This window comes from Carassius carassius, chromosome 14, assembly GCF_963082965.1.
Source record: "Carassius carassius chromosome 14, fCarCar2.1, whole genome shotgun sequence".
NCBI lineage: Eukaryota > Metazoa > Chordata > Actinopteri > Cypriniformes > Cyprinidae > Carassius > Carassius carassius.
In genome coordinates this window covers 11897973-11914857 of record NC_081768.1, presented here as the reverse complement: position 1 = coordinate 11914857, position 16885 = coordinate 11897973, and the positions used below count along the sequence as shown (strand labels likewise).

General features: G+C 38.0%; 1 protein-coding gene across 8 annotated transcripts in view; it reads left to right on the top strand.

The window, feature by feature from the left end:
* Positions 1-16885, top strand: part of LOC132156990 (zinc finger MIZ domain-containing protein 1-like) — a 129334-nt gene that overhangs the window by 95561 nt on the left and 16888 nt on the right. For 3 of the 8 annotated variants that reach the window (XM_059566090.1, XM_059566088.1, XM_059566089.1), the window contains 2 exons: positions 2161-2266; positions 12579-12614. In XM_059566090.1, coding sequence (XP_059422073.1) covers positions 2161-2266; positions 12579-12614 — 142 coding nt within the window. Of the gene's footprint in view, positions 1-2160; positions 2267-8427; positions 8567-9222; positions 9336-9533; positions 9865-12578; positions 12615-16885 lie in introns of those variants that run through there. The other 5 variants (XM_059566092.1, XM_059566091.1, XM_059566094.1 and 2 more) reach the window with 4 other exon arrangements.

Sequence of the window (16885 nt, the reverse complement as noted above, 5' to 3'; positions counted from 1 at the left end):
TCTTTTCTTGTAAACCTTGCATATCTGCAGTGTTATGGGCCTCACTCTGGAAAGAAATAAATGGCTTTTTTTTTTTCCTTGTGTATCACTGTTTGTGTGCCCCCAGCCCTTTAGCAAAACTGTAACCGAGGAGATTTTCGTGGCTCAGTGATTCTGATATTTTTTTCTGTTGAATCACTTAATATTTTAGGCCTGCATTCTGAGAAGAGAGATTATGTGGAAACGGCTTATGAGAGGATGCATTTCTAAACGCCAGTGGAATCTATACCAGCTCTCGTGGCAGCAAGCCTGGCTGCTGCGTTTGGCAAGTGCAGCTGCAGAAGGGAAATTAAAGTTTGGCAAGAGCGCAGCGGCGCTGCCTGTCCAAACATCTAAAAAAAAAAACTGGAGGACAAAAACTGGGCTGGATTTTCATTTTCATAGATGCCATTCTAGAATCCCGTTAAGCTGTTATTTGACCATTAAATCATGAATAGAGATCTGTCAGCACAGGTTTGATTTGTCATTTTTGTTGCACCATCTTGGTAGCAGATGTATGACAATTTATGATTAAGAAGAGTCACGTTTGCGCCCCATGTGAATGCAAATTGCACGTCAAGCGCCGGGTGTTAAGAATTGAGAAGGTTAGTAAGTGGATAAATGCAGCGCACAGCTGCAGCAGTGTGATACATGAGTCATTAAAGATCATGTGCAGCCTCTTTCAGATTTTACAGCAGATATTACAAAAGGTTGAATGCCTCTCGTTTTATATTGGTTGTGTCTTTTTTGATGGATAGAATAATAGAGAGTGAAAGGGGAGACAAAATGAATTCTTTCAAATTGAATGTTATTCAGAGCAATTTAAACCCATAACTTTAAAATGAAAAATGGGTGTCTTAAACACTATAAAGGTTTTTTTTATTTTATTTTTTATTGTCAGCCTGTGGTCTAAAATATTTAAGCTTTCCTGTGGTATCATTTTAATGGAAATGTTTCCAATAATTACTCACATTTTGTGATGTTTTAATCCCATATTACTTTTTTGTGGAATATAAATAAGATGTTTGGCAGAATTTTCCCACAGCTATTTTCAGTGAATGGGGACCAGGGGCTGTAATGCTCCAAAAAAAGAAAATATATTAAATAAAAAACGTTTGTTTTTGTTTTTTTAATTTATTCCTAAGGTTTTCTTGGTCCCTTACACAAAGTTACTGCGTTAGTTGACTTGGAATATACCCCGCAGTTTCAATAAGGATTGCTGTTCTGGCACTTGTTGGTAGTGGTTTGTCGTTTTTTAAGTTTGATAGCAAGTTGGTCACCATTGACTTTCATTGTAAGGAAAAGAGCAGCTTGAATATTCTGGTTAACTTCTCTTTTTGTGTTCTATGATAAAAGTCTGTCAGTGCAGGTTTGGAACAATGTGAGGGTAAGTAAATGACATGTTTGGGTGTTCAGTCCCTTTAAGAGATTCAGGTAAAACCTGAGTTATGTAACATTGTCACCTACGATCTCTGTCTTACATGTGGCTTTAGGGTTTTATTTACACGCTTTTGAATTGTTTTGCGAAAGATCACAAGATGCTTTGAAAGAAGCTGGAGTTGCGAGTTCAAGGGACCAAGTGCGGGCTGTGGTCTCTGTGGATCAGGGTATTCAGAGAACAAACACAGACGTCTGCACACCAGTCACACAGATCTCTGGGGAAAGCTCATCAATCGTGCCCTGCAAATATCAACATAATCTTAACACTATTCTGCATCAGTGGAGTTGGCTGTTTTATCTTTGAATGCATTATTCATGCACATATATAAATATTTGACATGATTGCACTAAAAAAGGGAAATTGCTCTTTTATGAGTAGTTTTTGGAGAGATATTTGGTGTACAAGGAAGAGGGGGTGGTAGCCGGGTTATGCGAGTGTACCGCTGGTTCTTGCTTCTCTCATGGGAGTCTGGGGTAGAATTTCAAGGAAGCTTAATTGCACATAGCTCATGTAGACTATTGAAAAATTCAATAGCCTTAATGCTAAAGAGTGTGTTTAGAACATTTCAGCTTGATTTTTCTTCAGTCTTTTAGTGGAGAACTCTGCACCTTTCCTATGAATGGGAATAATGGACACGCAGATGAAGCACAGCATGAGTACAAAAAGACCCATTTTAATGTTCATATGGTCTCTTTCCGCAGGTTGTAAGTCGTGTGGCAGCGCAGCAGGGTTTTGACTTGGATCTCGGCTATCGGCTCCTGGCCGTGTGTGCGGCCAACCGCGACAAGTTCACCCCTAAGTCGGCAGGTGAGAAACGCTTCTCTCATTGCGATGTTTCTTCTCACTCATCATTGCTACAGACACTCTGCCTGTAATGAATCCACATTTCTCATTTAGCGATGTGACAGGAAATCTTTTAATTGCGGCGTTATGCAATCATAGCGCACGGCCATGCATTAGCATGCTTTCACTTTCCTTTGTCCGACACTCACTCATCTCCTTAAGACGATTTAAGTTGCCGAGGTTGTCTTTTCCTGACAATTTTACACATGGAGCTCTCGGCGTGCCAGAAACACCCCCGAATAATTCATTGATAAGCCGCCAGAGTTCACTTTCCAACAATCATCCATCAGCAGAGCAGCATTGCTTTGTAATCAGCTCTGTTTGAAATCCTGACCTTCTCAGCCAAAGCTGAGTGTCCTGTTCTTGTACATTTGTCAAAGTGAATTGCAGACGGGCATCGGCCAAACAGAGATAGATGCCGGGGTTGAGGTGTGTGAGTGTACTTCATTTGAGAAAGGCCTGACATGGCTCGCTGTGGAGAATGAAGATAAACTGTCCATTTGAATCACGGTTACTGTGGGACACCTTGGGCTTCCAGAAACATTTTTTTTTGTTCATATTTCTCTTTTTAGATCACTGCAAAAATGATTTTTCTTAATTAATATTTTTGTCTTTATATACTTTAAAACAGTGGTATTTTAGCAGTATTTATAAACTGTTAGTAGTTTTAATTTTTAGTTTAAGTATGTGTGTGTCTTGTTATATTATTTCTTTTTTTTTTTCATTTTTAATTAGTTTTACATTTTTTTCAGTTAACAAAAAAGTGATTATTTATAATTTACAATAACATGCTTTTATTTTTTTTATTTTTTTTATTTCACTTGTTAAGTGACTTCCGGTAATTAAACTTGTTTTAAGGATTTCAAAAAAATAGAGAAAAAAATACTGATTAACAAATGTATTTTTGCAGTAAATAGCTGAGATAGTGGCAGTATGCTGTTAGTAACGCTCGCGTGGCTTGTTGTTTGATAGCTGAAATATTTCTCCGTTTCATTGATATCTCCTATATTTCAAATCAAGCAGCGTTTATATAGGTGGTTGCATTTAGAGCAGCGGCTGATAAAGAAATGGCTGGAAGCAGATATGACTCAGACTTCCTCTCTCTCAGTGCATCATGGGGGCATCCATCTTACCTCTATCATAAGGGCGTCTGCCACCACAGACACACAGACGACAGTGGCAGGGCTCATAAACCCATCTTCCGTCCCTCTCATTTTCTGTCCTCCTTGATGCCACACACTCTTTCTCTCTTTATCTGTCTACATCCATCACGGAAACACACACAGAAAGAGCAAAAGGAAAAAAAAGAGAGAGAAGAGATATGCACGTCAGGTCTGGGATTTTAAGAGAAAGTGCAGCCCCAGCGAAAACCCAGTGACAGGCAGGATGGCGACAGAGGGGCGGCCACCCGACACCACACACAGGAGTTCAGTGTGTGTCTGGCGCGCTCAGAGCCTGAGAGATGCGAGGCACTCCCACATTACACGATCAATGCACAATCAGGCGGCTGCGGAGAGGCAGTCACTGCTGCAGGATGAATCCTTCATGTTTTGCTGTCTCTGTGATACACAATGCAGCTGACGATTGGCTGTGAGGATGGCCAAAACTCATCCACTTACACTTAGAATTACACTTCTATTTGCCTCTCGTAAAAGAATGTTAAGATAGATGCCAGATGATGTCTTGTAGGATATAGTAAAGTATTTCATATTTTGAGCTCTTTGAGCTCTTGTTAATGTTACATTTCAACAGTTATAGTGCTATAAAATGGTCAATTGGATTCCTTTGTTTTTGACATGCGATGTAGACAAATCTAAAAAATTTGCTTGAGGTGTGTGTGTGTGTGTGTGTGTGTATATATATATATATATATATATATATATATAAAATTAATGCTGAGTAATAAATAAAACATTTGTAATTAGATCTAAAATGTATATAATACATTAATTTATACTGTATAAAAACAGGAGAAATTGAAAATGTGTAACATTTAATGTGAAAAACATTAATTCTGTAAGACTAGTAATTAGGGCTGCAACTAACGATTATTTTGATAATCGATTAATCTGTCGATTATTTTTACGATTAATCGGTTTATGTACTTATATTTTAGTTTTTTCCATTTTTTCCCCAAGTAAATTATTAATAAATGGTCTTTATCATTCAGCATAGATTTAAGAGATTTTAACCATTTTGCACTGTCATATCCTCATCAAAAATATACCTGGAGTTGTTTTATTGTGTTAGTAATTCTTTTGTTGAACTCTTCTGCAATCAGAACACTGACCCATACTCTAGCAAATTTCACAAGGAGATTTCAAATAATGTTTTCACCATGGCAGTCCTTAGAGCTCCTAAAGTAGTTTAACATCCTGAACAAAGCTTATTAAGGAATCTTTCAGAACATATTTTCACGAAGAATAAGGATAAAACAGAATAAAATTGCAGTGCATTGTATTTTATTATTTACTGGGAAACAGCTTTATAGCTTTTGCTGTGAAATTGTAAACAATCCTTCAAAAAAAGTGCCAATGGCATGAAACCTGAATGGAACTCACAATTTAAAGTAAAATCCATCAGAAGGTTGTCCAGAAAAAAAATAGGACACACACAAAAAACCTGCTGTGTGAAAAAGAGCGGTGAATACTTAGAAAAAAAGTGCATTTCAAATATCTACATTTACCTCTCTCATTCAGTCATAATTAGGCTGCACGACTGAATTTTGAACTGGTAAACGACAAACTGATCACAGAACATGTTTGTAAAGCTTTAAATGTTAACTGTTAAAAAGCAATGTTATCAGCTTTTACGACTAAACATTTGCAAACAACATTGTACTGGAGAATTTGCACAAATGAAAGTCTTAGGGGCCGTTCACATATCGCGCCTAAAACGCGTGGAAAACGCTAGGCGCACCGCTTTCTCCTTCTTTCCAAAGCGCTCGCGCAGAAGCGCCCCTGAGGCGTCTGCCTTTGCTAAGCAACCTCCTTGCTCTCTCCTTGAAGACGCGGAAATTTCAGCAAAGGATTAATGGATTTGTAGCTCAAAAAAATCGCTTGCAGTAGCTCTGCTACTAAATTTATTTCAAAATGGAAATCCATATACAACTATGATCAGCTGTTCCTTTCATCTTGACTGAGCTTTTAACGTTGTTACGGGAAAGGATGAAGCTGATTGGTTAGTTCTTGTCACATGACCCGCGGTGCGGTTGCGGCATTCTGAAAAGTTTAAATGTTTTTAACTCGATGCGGTGCGGTGTTGGAAATAACGAACTTGAGCGCACAAAAGACGCGATATGTGAACGTCCCCTTAAACAGTGCAGTAGTGCAGAGTTTAATGGTTACTCTTCTTTTTTAAAGTCTCAATGTAAAGTACTCCCACATCACGCTGAATGCTGCAGACATAGACATCATATGATGTCTATGGCTGCAGAGACACTGCTCGGGAAGCACGTGACATAAAACAAGGCCAGCTATTGGCTATTCGCTACTTCTCCTGCTGTACTGGCTGAGTAAAACCTCCGGTGGCTCATTACTGCCACACTTTGGTCACCGCAGATTTGAAATATGCACGAAATGAGCCGCTTACGGCAAATAAAAGTTATTTAGCAACGAATCGATGACTAAATTAGTTGACAACTATTTTAATAATCGATTTTAATCGATTAAATCGATTCGTTGTTTCAGCTCTACTAGTAATAGTTATTATTATAATGATATACTATTATATATTTTATTTTTTTATGAATATTATTATTACTATTATTATACAATTATCATAAACATACTGATTAGAAAAGTGCATTGACAAAACGATATAATCAGTGCAAAGTGACGGAAGCACATTGTGCATTTTCACCAGCTGATCTTCAGGAATGTGAGATGCAGTGTGTGTGTGTAGATGAAGTCCAGTCTGCTGCTTTATGAGTGCTGACCTCTCTGTCAGCGGGATTATCCTGCAGTATTAATCTGTGATTATGGGAATTATCTGTCCACGGTGTGTTTGCATCTGTTTGTGTGTATGCGTGAGTGCTCTTATTGAGTCTGATCTTCTCTGCTTACAGTACATGCTACTGACAGACTTTTTAACCAGGCTTTGTGTGGCACCCCACCCCCAGTGCAGTAGGATAATTATTTAGTCTAAAATCTCCCTCTTTAAAGCACAGGGTTGTCTCTGTACCAAGAAATGCTAAATACCTTGTCTAAGATGCTTTTATTGAACATATGTTAATTATATACAGCATCACAATTGCTTTTGACAGTATTACAACAATATCCTGTCAGTCACAACAGTCTCCACTTAGATCAAAATCGAGTTCTTCCCTCTGTATGTGTCATTCTGATATTTAATCGAGAGCAGGTTAGTTGAGAGATTGACAGCTAATGTGTTTGTCTATAAGGACATGTTTCTCATTCACACGGCCCCATTCAGAAAGCCTGCTATTACTTAAAAATTGTCCTGAGAAAAAAAAGTCAACTTTCCAAATCACGTTTGTGCCTGCATACAAGAGCAGAGATAGTGTGCCATTGTTCAGAGTGAGATGTTGCGACAAGATAATTGCAAGGTGTGTCTCAATTCAAGTGTTTTTAAAGTCTGTTATTGAGCAGATTTGGCACGAAGCGCAGAAAACATTAAGTACAGGAATTTGAACAATGCTTTGTTTTTCCCTCTAAAATCTTTTACTAGTGTTTATAAGAATTCCATAGTTTGCGTCATTTTTGACACACTAACAAATAGTTTGTCGCTTTCTATAATAATTATATTATGATTGATACATTATGATTCAGCCATATAACAGTTACTTGTACAGTTTTGAGACTAAAACAAGGTTATGTACTCAACAACCCTTACTGAGTGATTGTGCCCACATTTAATTGCATTTTAGTGAAAGGTCTTTCACCATAATCAAGTTTTTGGCCTGTATAGTTTTTTTTTTTTTTTTGGTTTTGTTTTTTTAAATGTAAAGATACAGTTGTTTGACGCAGTTGCACGTCAAAAGTAAAGTTGACACAGGGCTGTTCTCTGAGCAGCAGATTGGCTGAAGTATGAAATTGGCCAATGGGTTGAAATGGATCTCTCAACGCAACAGTGAGGAATGTTCCTGCTCTACATAGGAAGTCTGTCAGCAGCTTGTAAATCAGCCCAGCTGGAAGGCACGTCAGGAGAGCAACCAATCGGCCATGTCGAGGGTGACGGATCACTTTCCAGCACCCAGTCGTAATTCACATGTCATGTACACACGTAGTTTACAAAGAAGACACCAGTGCAAATACACAAGGAACTTAAGCCCGGGGACCTCCCCGTTGGTTTGATATACCGCAAACCCTGCCTACCTCTATCTGCGTACAGTTCTCACTTCATACACTTACTTCAGACCATCACTGTGGCTTTGAGTCTGCAATATCAAAGTAGAGATCGTTAGTGGGTCACAATCACCTATTGCCAGAATTAACAATTACCAAGCAATTCAACAATTTCAATGCCAATTCAGCAAGTGTGAATAAATAATGACTATTGTTGATTAGCTAGTTATTTATTAGTTGGATGATAATATAATTTGAAACAAACTCCAAAAACTGCAGGAAAAAAAAGACATAAGTATAAAAATTCAGGTACAGTATGTACATTTTTGCATTTTAGTTAAGAAATATTTAAATGATGTACTGGATAGAATATTGCAGTTGAGAAGTATTTATGAAAAAGATAAAATCCACCATTGTCAGGTGAGACATAAAGTAAATTTTGGGCTTAAGTCTGTTTTCAAGATTCTTCTCTTTTCTTCTGATGTAATCATTCAGCAACAGTTCAGCTACTTTTAGATGCTCCAGATCTGCTAAACTTTTTGTTCTAACAGAAACAAGCCAATTATTTCATTGTAGCTTGTAATGTGAAACAATTATGCTGTATTATGATAGATTTTTACATAAAAAGCATCATTTTATTTTTAAGATTGCTCATTTCTAAAGTACTGAAGTTGAGATCTGCAGACAGAGAATGACTGGAGAGATGTGTTTGTGTTGGTGGATGGTTATGACTCACTGCTTTGCAGTAAAAGTTAAAGGAAGCTCAAGTTCCTGTTTGAGCCAGCTTTGGCTCTTCACCTCTTTTTTCATGTAGCCCGTAGCCTTGACATCTCTCATTTTCTCTGAGTTATTTCATCCCCTCGTAGCTTGATATTAAAGGTATCTGTCACACACAGCACTTCAATGCCGGCCAGGGATATGGCGGGCACACTGAGGTCTTGATGCTTCGTGCTACATAGTAAGTCTTTGTGGCTACAGTACATTGGAGCTTTCAATGAATTATTGCTAATTTGATGTCACTTGAAATTATTACAGTGCTGTTTTTTTTGTGTAGCGTCAAGAAAAATCCTGCTGCTGATACAGGGTTGTTGTTTTTTTTAGAAGATTAGGTGACGCTAATTCAAGGACTGTAGAACAGCTATGTATTAATTCATTAATGACGCAGAGTATTGACAGCCCGGGGAAGTGCTGGATCCCTTTCTGATATTCAACACTTTTTGATGTGTGTAGTTAACAGTGTTAGCAAGTGTCAAGTTAGGCACTTAGCGTTAAAAGCTAACACGGTTTCCATTAATTTCACCCTCGCACGACACTCAGGAGGGCCGCCCACCAGCCCCGGGCTTAATTAGTGTCTGATGGATTTATACATCAGTGTCATGTGATTAGCTCACCAATGAATGGGATTCACCCGCTTTGATAGCAGTAATCGCAGGGCTGCGAATGCAGCTTTAACTGAATTGATCTAAGCGTGTTGTTTGCTTTCAGTCTTTCTTTGGATGATTTGGTTGAGGGCCAAGATACAGCCCGTCTGCCACAATAGGCCCGCCCCCTCTTTGCAAGTTTGAAATGTGAGCCACCCATGCTCCCCTCCCCCTGCCCCACCGCCCTCTGGCAAAGTGGCCGTCGCATTGCATGGATGTGTGAGTGTGCGCGTGCGTGCGTGGGTTTGTATGAATGAATGAGGGTTTTAGGCATGTGGACATCACTTAGGACACCATACATTTGAGGTGAGAGGACATTTGCTGCTTTTTCTTCCTCTTTCTCTCATCTCTTTCCCTGCCCCCACGTCCCTCTCTTTCTCTCTCTCTCTCTCTCTCTCTTGCTTCTTTTTTTTTTAACCCTTTTGAAACACAATAGTGTTTCCTGTTTATTTTGTGGTTTTGCACTGCAGACACTTTACAGGCTTGTCATTCTGTATGTGTGTGTGTCTGAAGTTTCGAAGAGCTTAACCTGATTCCATGTGGGCTACGTCTTGGAGCAGAGGAGCCAGGTATAGCAGGAGCCCATTAGCACAGAACTCCATCTGTGATTGGCTTTGCACTGGAAACCCAGAGACCGCCGCTGAATAATTGATGTGCATTGTGCAGTCGCTGGACAGGAGAAGAGAGGAAAAACAGAGAGAGAGTCCCAGACAATCAGACAGAGATAGACAGAAAAGCTCGTAGATTTCTCACGGGTTCGTCTTTGCCTGCTGGTAAAATCCCATTTTCTCTCTGCAATGAGAAGACTGCGATGAGTGCTAGATCTCAAGCGTTGGTAAGTCACGTGACGGTCGGAGTGCATGCGGGCGAGTTGCAGGCAGGTGTATGCGCAAGTCCTGCACATGATCGACTGCGTTTGACCTAGTTCCTTCTCTCCCACACACACGCTCACAGATAGAGGGTCAGAGTGGGCTTGATTATCTCCAGGAGGAGAGCTGACCTACTTGAGGCACAGTGTTTGTGTCAGTCCTTTAGCGGGTTGACGTGAGCCTGGCGACAGCGTGGCTCCAGCCGGTTACATGGAGAGTCTCTTCCTCAGTAGTGGCTACTGAGTGTGTGTGTTAGTTTTTTATGGCATTGTAAATCATTGGACAGGGGAGTGTATCTTTGCAGTGCATTAGAGGTTCTGTTCGATGGGCCGATTTGTGTGGGAATGAACCTGGGAATTTCTGAGAGTTGGGTAGGGGTGATGGCTGTGCCCCTGCTGTTTGTATATTTAGAAAGACAGTTTCATCTCTTGTGTTTCTACAACAGTGTCTAGGCACGATCCCTAGATATTTATAGTAAGTAGTTGTTTCTTGTAACTGCTACAGGGCGGCAGTTAAAGCGTCGTAAGGATAATATACTGCTTGAACAAAGTCTACAGGTTCCTGTGAAGTTTTGTTAAAGCTCTCGGCCTCAAGTACGTGCTGATGGGGAAATAAACAGCAGTTTGCTGAAATGAGGATCCTGCTGTTCATGTGTGAAACTTCATCCTCAGTGGTGAGGAGCTTTTAATAGCTCAGTGCTCTTTGCCATGTGTCATTTGTGTTTGCTGGATTTACTTTAAATAAACATGCAAATGTTATATTAACATATTGGCGTACTAATGATTTATGCTAGTTAAATTTTCCTAAGCTGTCTAAAACTACACTAGTTTGTCTTGATGTTAAGACAGTAAGTCATCTCTGTGTGTTTTCTCCATGCATTTGTTTGAAAGGTAGTATTTGGATATTAGATTGATTTATTGGTGTTGATTGTCTAATGTATAAAATGAATAATTACTAAATTTATAGAAGTAGTAAAATAGACTTGTGTTATGAATTGCTGCATTAACAGTAAGTGGCTTAGGTTACAAAAGAGAAATCACAGAAATAATATGCATTACAGGTTATATTTTACAGCTTTAGCTGTTGTTCAACTGAGTGCGAAAAGCAAACTAGCAAATGCATATCATGAATTCTCCACAGACACTGATAAAGTGCCATTGCCTCAGTGCAAACATTTACAGTTGCCCTTAGTTACAAAGTGGATGCAAGGTAAACATCTGAAGAAGTGGGCTGTGTTAACAAACGAAACAAACCATAAACTGTCAGATTACTGCTGAAGCTTGTGATAGGATAGTTTGGATTTTGAATTCTGAATGGATGAGAGGTTTTCAAAGACGGTAATATAGACATCAGTCTAGTGAATTGTGTTAGTTGGAGAAATATTATTTATTTATATTATTAATTAATAATATTCATAATTTTGGCTATTGTAATTAATCATTGTACACTGATCTTTTAATCTGATATATTTGTAGTAATTTCAGAAACATTTTATACACCCCGTTAAAAATAAGTTTTTTTTTTTTTTTTTTGGAAAGAGATGATCAGCAGGGATGCATTAAATTGATTAAAAGTGATAGGAAAGACGTTTATAATGTTACAAAAGATTTATATTTCAAATAATCTTTTGAACTTTCTATTCATCACAGAATCCTGAAAAAAAGTATAATACTTTTCAACAAAATATTGAGCAAACTGTGATGATAAGCAATTTTCAATAGTGATAGTAATAGGAAAGTTTTCTTGAGCACCAAATTATTATATAACAATGATTTCTGAAGGAATGATTTCTGCAACACTGAAGACTGGGGAATGCCAAAAATTCAGCTTTGACATCACTGGAATAAATTGCATTTTAAAATACATTAAAATAGAAAATGGTTGTTATTTTAAAATATCTTGTTAAGTTTACTGTAGAAATACACAACCAATGATATAAATGAACAGCTAAGATTGATGCACATGAACAGTGTATCACATTCATCCTCTAAATCATCACAATCACAGTTTTAATCATCTGTGCCTGAATTGTCTTGTCATAAAGACCTGTTATGAAGTTTCCATTAGTAATATAGGGTAGTCATAGTCTGTAGGAAAAAAAAATGTTGACGGTTGAGTAGCGATATACTTGTTAATATGACTAATTTGATATTTAGATGTTTCCTCATACAGTGACAAATGTGTTAGTCATATGAAGCGTCAGCACATTTTTCCAACTGTAATTTAAATGATGTGTCATGAGAGACTGTGGTGTATTTTTGGACATATTTGGATTTGTAGATGTTGGAATGTCATTTTAGAATCATTCAAAAGAATCAAATACTCTCCGTTAATGCTTTTAAATGTAATATTCACTTTTTAAATAATACTATTATTGTGTAAAACCATAATTCTAGATTACATTTGAGTTGCTTAGCTTGAGATTTCTGACAAATGTGCAAGCACCTGGAATATTTCAGCAAATGCATTGATATTTAGATCACTACTTTCACTGAGATGAGAAGTCAGTGTTTCGCACAGCAGGCCGGAGCAGAACCAGGGTTAAGAATCTCGTTAAGTCCCATCAATTCAACCAGGACATCAGTTCACCCATTGATGACGTCAACTCTGCTTACTGATACTATCTTGTCTTAATATTTCTTTGCCCCCTTGAGTAAAATGTTGAATTTGAACCCTACAGAAACCACCACCTGCAGGAGATGTCAGAGTGACACAGGTACTCTTCTGTGTTTTAGCATTGTTTGGCTTGTGAAACACATCTAGTGGAAAGCTCTCTCTCCTCCTCTCTCTTCATCATCACCCTGGGCATTCATTCTGCTTTTTTTTATTCATTCGTACGCAGTCACAGGAGATGAATCACGATGACGCAAACACTTTTAATGTGCTTCCTTTGTTGTGGGGGGTCATTGGCTTCTGACTGAGCATCCATACCTGTTTCACAGACGCATGGGCTGCACTGTCATCTCAGATGATCCTGGGATTTTCTCCCATCATCTTTTGTGAAGGCACTCTGTAGGTTTACGGCTCAGGTTTTCAGCTTTTCTCCAGACTGTGCAGCAAATTGAACAGGAATGACGTCCCATTTTGTGCTGTTTTATGTTTAAAACAAAGCCTTCATCCATGTGTCACTCACTTCTAGGGCTGCCCTGTGTCACGTGCCAGTCTTTTTCAGCTCTTCTCCGTTTCATTGCAGTCATTCATTCCCATTTAAGCCGAATCTGTAGCGACAATGCACTGTGCCGTGTGCTTTAAAGTCGTTTCCAATTCAAAAGAGCATCAAGCTGTTTGGATTCTCTCAAACAGACAGCAGAAAGTCAGCGAGCGCACATTGTGCGGATGTTACTGCGCTGTAGGAGGCGCATTACATCTGTCACTGACAGAAGCAGACAACGATCTGATCATTTATTTATGCATTTAAATGAGAAATATCATTTTCATCTGTTCGAGCAGCTACTCTGTGGTTGTGTTTGTGGAAATCTGTGTGAAGTGTTTTAATCTGACTATGTGTGTTGTGCCAGAGAGTGTCCTGAATGGTTAGGTCACCCGGTGTGAGTGGAGGTCACTTTGTGGCCTGTTAGCCTCAGTTAGGGGTTAATAACAATGACTTGTGGGAGTATGTGTAGACTGCACTCAGGTTCAGTGCTGGCCTTAATTAATATGTGAGCCTCTCGTATTTGAGGACCTGCTCGGTGTCATTAGTTAATAGTAGTGTGCTGCCTGAGCACATGCCGGCTATACTGCCTGTCACTGAGAGTGGAGGGAAAACTGTTTCCATAGACTTCACTGCAACACAGTGCTTTGTTACAGTTAGAGCATCTCTATTAGCAGGCCCAGATGAAATCTGCTGCCATTTTCCCTTTTTTCCTATACCTTTTCTTTCTTTTTTTTTTTTTTACATATTCTGTGAATAAGAAGTGTATAGGACATAGATTGTGTTATTATTTTAATGAGGTTGGGCATTTGGCAGACAATCTAATATTTAACTTTGTGTTTTTTTTTTTGGGTGAACATGGTAAAATGTGTTCAGCTGTTCTTACTGAAAGTAGGAAGCATAAGCAAATTAGACACAATATTTAAAGCTGCAGTCCATAACTTCTGGCGGTCTAGCGGTTAATAAACAAACCTGTATGAGTCTTGCGGAAGAACATTGTAGCCGGAGCTTCTTCTCTGTTTATGTCTATGGCGAATCACACAGGTACCGGGCTATTCCGCAGCAGTACCTACATGAACCAGCCTAAAATAGTCTATATGAATATAAACACTTATTATAGGTGAACTGTAGTGATTCAGGACAAGCCAAAAACATGTACTCACTTATTATATACATTTTTAACAGAAAAAAATGTTACGGACTGCAGCTTTAATAAACGGACATATAATTTGAATTTGTTGAACTTTGTGAATGATGGTTGTTCTTATTTTTTATTTTTATTTTTTGCAAAAAGAACACATGTATAATAGTCAGTCAAGTATGGAAATTACTAACACAGTAATAATAAAAATAAAAGGTTAAACAAAAAGATCTAAAATATGTTTTAACTGAGAATTTTTGCTCTGGCATCCTTGTACACCATTATTAGCTTGTGTTTTTCTAGTCTTTTCTTGTATTCCTTTCACAAACCTGCATTTTTCTGGCGTGTGTGTGGCGGTATTACACAAATCTCTATAAAGGCTGTTGAGAAGTTCAATTTTAAGCTGCTTACACTCAGTGGAAAAGACCTGCATTAACAGATTGAAGTATTTAGGATGGATAAATTTGAGGAGGTATTCGTAAAAATTAGGATGAGGAAACATTACTTTCAAATAAACTGGTTATCTGCAACTTGAACTAAATTCATAATAATTTTGAGGTTTTTTTTGTTTGTTTTTTGTTTTTTTCATTGCATGAATGACTTGAAACCTTTGCATAAATGCTAGTTTGTCATGTCATAGCTTTTAATAAAAACAGCTTTTAACAGTTTCTACAGTGATCTCTATTGCCCATGGCCAGCATTTGCTGTTGGATTTCTCTTTGGTTGGTTTTATAGGTCAGGTTAGTTGCTGTGATGATTAGTGAGGTGAGGATGAAGGGCAGACACAGTATGGCAATGCGGACAAGCAGGGTTGCGTATTTTCACTAAGTGGTCCAGGAAGGTCAGTCGACATGTCTGCCAATTCACTGTGGCATCAGTCTGAGACTCTCACGGATTCATAAATTGAGAGTGAGGGTGAGAGAAAAGGTCTCTGAGGACATTTGAAAATATGGCTTGTTATGAAATTCCAGCCACATTTTATGTTCTAGACATCCTCAGGAGGTTTGACATTTTTCCACTTTCCAAAGCTGCACTAGTCAAAATTCCAATGTATTCTGTCAATAAGAAGTGGATGAGACATAGATTGTGTTATTCTTTTAGTAAGGTTTGTCCTTTGACAGAAAATAAGACGTTTAACTTTAAGTAGGGCTACATAATCGAATTTCTAATCGTGATTACAATTATGGATGCCACAATTACGTAATCGTTCAAATCGGCAATTAATCGTTCAAAGTCCACTGATGTTATTCTGCGTGCTTAAGATGCGTCTTTTCTTTCTACGTCATCTTAAGGGTTTTTCCATTTTTTTAATTTTAGTTTAAGTATAACATTAGAATACAATTCATATTTTAGAATTAGAAAAATTATTATTAGAAAAATCCAAGATGGTGGATGAAATCTAAGAAAAGTTGACTGCAAGTGAGCTTTAAATTCCAGGAGTGAAGTTTATCGATTAAAGATTTTTTGCGTGTAGTGTGTATGATCATATATATTGGTGTTTTAGTTTAGCAACATGCTAACATTAACATCAATTGGAATCAACTAGCAGAGTGCTATTTATATAGGTGTGTTTTGGATGTAGATTTCTTGAATCAGTCACTTATGAGGTCCCATTTCATGCTCCCTGTGTAGGTAGTAGGACAGCATGGCAGCTCAATAGATTTTTGGAACAAAGCCTTTGATTAAACAGTGAAGTTTCTACTTGATTTAAGTTCAACTCCCTTGTCCAAACCACCTTTCGCTGGCATCTACCTTTTATTAGCAACATCATAATCAAAAAGCTCATAATGAGGCATTGAAGCCAGTAAAACCAAGAGTTTGGCTGAGAAGGGGTGCTGGCAGAGACGAAGCAGCCAACCTGAGAAGGAGCGACGGGTGAAAATTCTTGGGGCTGCTTCAGAAGCGATTTGGGTAACTGGGGGTGACCTGGATTCCCTACATACTGGATAATTTGGGGATTTACCCTGGTCAGTTATTCAAAGCCCACTAAACCTGCTTGGAGAGCCTCTTCTCTAGACAAAGCGCAGACAGGGAGGGGGGTTGGTTTGGTTTGGTTTGTGTAGTGTCTGTCTCTCTGGTCTGTTTTGCCAGAAGTCTATAGAGCCACAGGCTGTTGTCCCCTCAGTAAGATGGTTTCTGCTGCAGTCTGGCACCTTTAGAAACAGCAGAACATGGCTAATATGACTCACAGAGCTTGTATGGATTGCATGGATCTTACAGTGTTAGCAAATGTTGCTGTCTGCTACTTTGGAGTGCAGTCGTTTTCTAGAGTGACAGAATTCTCTTAAAATTATTATTGATCGTATTTAGGATGTAGGAATTTTAAAGAGGGTTGTGTTTTATTGTAGTTAAAAAAATGTAATGGAATTTTTACTGTTTTATTTTTAATTTGACTTTACTGTTTGTCATTTTGCTTTTTTTTTATTTTATTTGTACTTTTTTATTTTTATTTTAATGCACTAACTTTGACACTCAAATATACTGATATCATCTAAAAATATATCTGATATCATCTAAAAATGTTTCATGTTACTGAATTTTAAAAGTGGTTGTCAAGTTTTAGAATATGGCATATATTAAAAACATTTTTTTTACTTTAGTTTATTTTAGAGTCAGTTTTCCAGGTTGTTTTAATTAACAACATTAACTAAAATGTTTGACTAATTTTTAGTTTTTGTTAACAGTAACACTGAAA